The sequence below is a fragment of the Pundamilia nyererei genome, unplaced genomic scaffold (assembly GCF_000239375.1).
Source record: "Pundamilia nyererei isolate P.nyererei 1_Seehausen unplaced genomic scaffold, PunNye1.0 scaffold00006, whole genome shotgun sequence".
Classification (NCBI taxonomy): Eukaryota; Metazoa; Chordata; class Actinopteri; order Cichliformes; family Cichlidae; genus Pundamilia; species Pundamilia nyererei.
The window spans coordinates 1,807,652-1,812,567 of NW_005187407.1; the positions used below are offsets into that span (position 1 = coordinate 1,807,652).

Here is a 4,916-nt window from a genome sequence, read left to right on the forward strand (position 1 = left end):
ACACTAAAAGTCTACTTTACTCTCACAGCTACCTTTCGCTTCTCCTGTGTCACCTGCTTTAACGTGCAATTAGTCAAACAGTGTAAATGACACCAAACAGAAAAAGGCAAATTTGTTATAACATAATGAAAAAAAACCTTTGACATAGCGAGAGGTTTAAGCCAAGAGCCAGCGGTTAAAAGATTTAGCAAATAAATGTTTGTAATGTCCCGTCTCTCCACTTCTTTACTTCACCCTCTTAATCCAGCTGCGGTTATTCACATTGATCATTTGTTCCTGCTCTGCTTTTCGTGTCTTTTCGCATGTGCACAGTCCACATTAAGTCCAGTGTGGACGAGTTTGATCAGGTGCAGCAGGAGAATTTTGGCTGATTTCTGGGAGCGTCTAAAATCGGCAGCGACTGACGACTGCTTTTTTCTTCATAGTTGGCGAACTTTGTTACCTGTCTGTGGAGTGGAAAAAAAACACAGGTAAGACGGGTAAACAGGTGAAAGATGGGAATGTGGAAGAAAAAAGAAAAAGAAAGTTTTACTTTTAAATGCCAGAAAGCGTTTCACTTGTAAAACAAAAGATCAAGCAGTATTTATGATTATCATACAATGACGTATCCCTTGGTGGACGTTTAAACTTGTTGTTCTTAATGTGTTACTGATCAACACTGGCAATGCTTAGTTAGTGATGCGATATAAGCTGCATATACAACATCCATCCTCCAATAACGAAGTGAAACACCCACTAAACTAATGACAAAATGTTAGCTTCTTAATGTCTAATTCATGAAGTCCCACGGCTTTGTTTTGTTTTGGAATAATCAGGTATGTGAATCTCACCTGGCCAGGTGCAGCACGGCCTCCAGGATGTTGGATCCATCTTTGGCGCTAGTTTCACAGAACAGAGTGTTGTATGTCTGTTGGTCAGAGACAGAAAACATTTAATGTTTTAATATTTTTATTTACTGCCATTCATTCCTCGAATTACAGGTTACAGTTTAAATAATTTCTCTCTAAGTTGGATGTGTAACAGGTAACTGTAAATGTAAATGTTTGGTAAAATAAAGGTTTTTTTATTTGTAATTACCATGGCAAGTTTCTCCCCGTAGCTGGCAGGAACGCAGCCAATTCCATCTTGTCTAAGATCAGACTTATTACCCACAAGCATGATGGGAATGTTCTCGTGGGACACATCCTGCCAAGAAAAACAATGAACAATAATAATAATCATATTGAAATCTCTTGTGACAGGTTACGGAAGGTGTGCTGAACTTGTTTTACACTGAGCACAAACTTCTGAACACCACTGGCCGAATATACAACACACACACACACAGAACACCAGATCATATTGAATGCATGCTTATCCAACACTTACATATTGGCTGCATGTAAATGAAGAAAAACAAGCAGAATCATCAGTGTGACCTTTAAATATGTTTTGATAACACAAATGCTGCCAGCAAGTGGACACACTTAACCATATGACTATATTATACATGTTTCTGATGTTCTGATGTTCTGGACATCTCACTTCTAAGTGTGTCAGGTGGTAACCGTATAGCTGTGGACGGTATTGCTTTACCTCAATCATATCCACCCACTCTCTAATATTGAGGAAGCTCTTCTCGCAGGTGACGTCGTACAGCAACAAAACACCGTCTGCCCGGCGGAAGTAAGACTTCGCAATACTGCGAAACCTGAAAATAGCACAGGAGATGGCTCAAACTAGACAGTTACAAACCTCATGTACTCCACTAATGAAGTGCTATTTATTGTCAAGAAATAGCAACACGTACTATCCACACCAACACATACCTCTCCTGCCCCGCCGTATCCCAGAGCTGAAGCAGCACGGGCTCTCCGTCCACGATTAGTGTTTTCATCTGGAAATCCACTCCTGAAAACACAAAGAAGAGCCAGTCAAGAAGGAAGCAAGTGAAAGTGTTTAATAGCTGATCAGAATAACTACATTATACTATTTTAATGATCTTACTTCACAGTCTACAAAAATTAAGCATTAACTAGTCAGCTAAAACTTCCTCCAAGCTTTTATTTACAAGGCTTCTTGTAGAGAAGAGGACATGACATTAAAATGCTTGCTCTTAGTTTGTGTCCAGCTCACCCAGAGTTGCACTAGAGTTCATTTTGAATTCATTCTTGCAGAGGCGAAGCAGGAAGCTGGATTTCCCCACAGCAGCGTCCCCAGCTAACACGATCCTGTAAGCCTTCTCGGACGTCATGTAGCCCAGGTCAGTGCTGTCCTTGTCCTCCTTCTGTAGTGGTGACAGGAAGGTAGTGTTCTCCAGGAAACTTTTCTGCACATTTGCTTCAAGTTGAATTCACTTTATCATCAGCAATGATCATTTTGCAGTTTCCTCAACTCTTACTAGCGACGATTTACACATAATAAGTCCACAGCCATAGCTACTACAGAGCGAAATGTACCTTCTCATACATTTTTTTTTCTACAGTGTCAAAATGTTAGGAAGAGACGAAGGGTCACAAAGTCTGGTAAGGTCTCTAAATAATTACAAATTTTTTTCCAGAAATCTGACTGTAACTTAAATTTCAACAATAACCCCAATAATCCTGTTTTTCTGACCTTTCTTACAAAATAAAAGAACCCTCTTTTATGACTCCTCTCATAATTTTCTCTCTCACCTGAACATTGATGGCACTGAGGGCCTTTCTCGTTGTTGGAGCTGGTGGTTCAGATGGCTTCCAGTCCAAAACTGAGCTGCTGTCTGATCCAAATGCTGATTCCCCATCCTGTGTCTCTGCTGGCTGTGATGTAGACACAAAGTAGCAGATAGTTAAGCATTCAAGGCAAGAATATGCTTTTTCCCCCTGGAGTTAGCTATTTTCACTCTCTATGTGTTTAAACACCAGTTTGTATTTAATCATTAATTATTATGTAGGTTCTCAGTCATCCAGGTCATGGTGGTCTCAAGAGCTTGAAAAAGAGGGAATTAAAATGGTGTATGCATAGGTATCATAGGTAACAGCCCTATGGAACAACTTGGTCATCCCTTTTCAAACAGGTTAGTCAGAGAAACTTATTCAAGCGTGACGGTGCAAAAACGGGTCCATCCCAAGATCAAAACTCCCAAACACAAGCTAAACATCAAAGTGCAGGAGTACTTGGAAATCTATGCAGCAGAAACCCAACAGCCACTCCACAAATGCATGACACAACATTGAAGAGGCACCTCAACAGGAACAGACTCAGGTGTAGATCTACACTAAAAGGTAAAAGGAAGCTCTTTGGAGGGAAGACAGATGGTTTAAAGGAGGAGCAAAAGAGGCCATCGCCATGAACACTATGTGTGCAACAAAGGTTGGCAACGGTTTCCAGACACTTCAACGCCCATTCAAGTCTTTCCACTGTTGTTGTAGGTGACCTCAATAGGTCACATGATAGGGTCGGGCGAGGCCTCACAGTGGCTTCACCCTTAACCCCCGGTGATGGTAACGCCTTTTTTCACAGCATGGCTCATGTGATGACGCATGCGATCAATAGCAGACCAAGAACCACCTCCAAAGGGGACCAACCCCACTAAGGGTTAAATACCTGGGACTCTCCATCTTTTGCTTTTATACCTGAAGAAACCTCTTAGATTGGAGGTGAAACGTCTCCACAGACTTGAATAAGCCCACTTCCTTTCTTCTTCAAGTTATTACATCTGTTGTGTCTGTTAGTTATTATGTTATTAAGTCTTAGACTTGGTAAAACAAATATGTAGCTATAAGCTAGACATGATTATAGTCTTACCTCAGTGTCAGAGAGTTCTCCGATTACACTGTCGTTGTTATCGTCGTCCTCCTTTTTCTTCTCCGGACTGTGATTCTTGTCCTCTTCTTCTTGACCTTTGACCTCATGCTCTGAGTCATAGCCTCCATGTGAGCCTCTGAGCGTCGACAGGCCACTGTCCACGTAGATCTCAGGCAGGCTGTCCTCCTCACACTCGCTGCTGTGCCTGCGCCTCAGGCCAGGGTCACACATGGCCAGGGCAAGGGTGTCACCGCTGGGCCGGCGGCTGAACAGAGGGTACTCGTCCATGCGCTGGGAGTACCTGAGGACGAGAAAGGCAATAAAAAAACACAAAATCTCCTCCTGTGTGCGCTTCAGGTAATAGATCATTTCACACATAAAGTAGTTTTGTTGGTTTTCCTGTAGGATTGTTGATGGAATACCTGCGAAGCTAGATGTGAGGTTTTTTTTTTATGTCCTGGACTTATTTTGGGTTAATACGCTCTTTTGTAATAACATTTACACAGTCTACGTTGTTTTTAATGAATAGTAATAAAGTAAAGTACTAAAAACATATGACAGATCAATTTTTAAGTTATATATAAAACCTGTAAACAATATTTTAAAATGTTATGTGCATGTGTAGTTTTTGTATAAAGTACATGATCTTGTGTGCAATATATGTTGTTTTCATATTGCTTCTGCCTAAATGCCTGTAAAAGTGCCAAAAGGCAGAACCACAAGCTAAAACTGTAATAATTACATACCTGAATCTTTTTTTAATTAACGTTTCAGAGAGGCAAAACTAATCCTCACATACATTGTATTCACTGGTCAAAAGAAAATACTTTTGTTGTCTCTTTTTAAGATGCAAAAAGTTCTTATTAGTGCAAAACTGGGCCTGAATTTGCTGCTTTATGGTACAAAAACAAAACCTTTATGCCGGATAACTGCAGAATCTCATGGTTCAGCTTCTCACAGTGGCTTAAATAAATAACTTGCAGCAAAATCTACTAGACAAATAAAAACGTCACATGTTCTGGGAAAAGAAACCTTGTCAGTTCCAAAAACATCTGAATGCACCGATAACTTCTGTCGGAGCCAAGTAAACTCTAAAGTAACTTCAACATTTATTTGAAAAATAAAAATATAACAGTTTAAATATAAATATA

General features: G+C 40.3%; 1 protein-coding gene across 1 annotated transcript in view; it reads right to left on the minus strand.

Moving 5' to 3' along the window:
• Positions 1 to 223: 223 nt before the first annotated feature.
• The window catches only part of rasef (RAS and EF-hand domain containing), an 18,193-nt gene continuing 13,500 nt past the window's right edge, over positions 224 to 4,916 (minus strand). Inside the window, exons 8-16 of the mRNA XM_013914016.1 lie at positions 4,188 to 4,195; positions 3,766 to 4,066; positions 2,655 to 2,777; positions 2,116 to 2,266; positions 1,809 to 1,890; positions 1,576 to 1,690; positions 1,078 to 1,185; positions 831 to 907; positions 224 to 446 (exon numbers count right to left, since the gene is read on the minus strand). Of these exons, the coding sequence (XP_013769470.1) occupies positions 344 to 446; positions 831 to 907; positions 1,078 to 1,185; positions 1,576 to 1,690; positions 1,809 to 1,890; positions 2,116 to 2,266; positions 2,655 to 2,777; positions 3,766 to 4,066; positions 4,188 to 4,195 (1,068 nt within the window). The 3' untranslated portion in view covers positions 224 to 343. The remainder of the gene's footprint in view (positions 447 to 830; positions 908 to 1,077; positions 1,186 to 1,575; positions 1,691 to 1,808; positions 1,891 to 2,115; positions 2,267 to 2,654; positions 2,778 to 3,765; positions 4,067 to 4,187; positions 4,196 to 4,916) is intronic.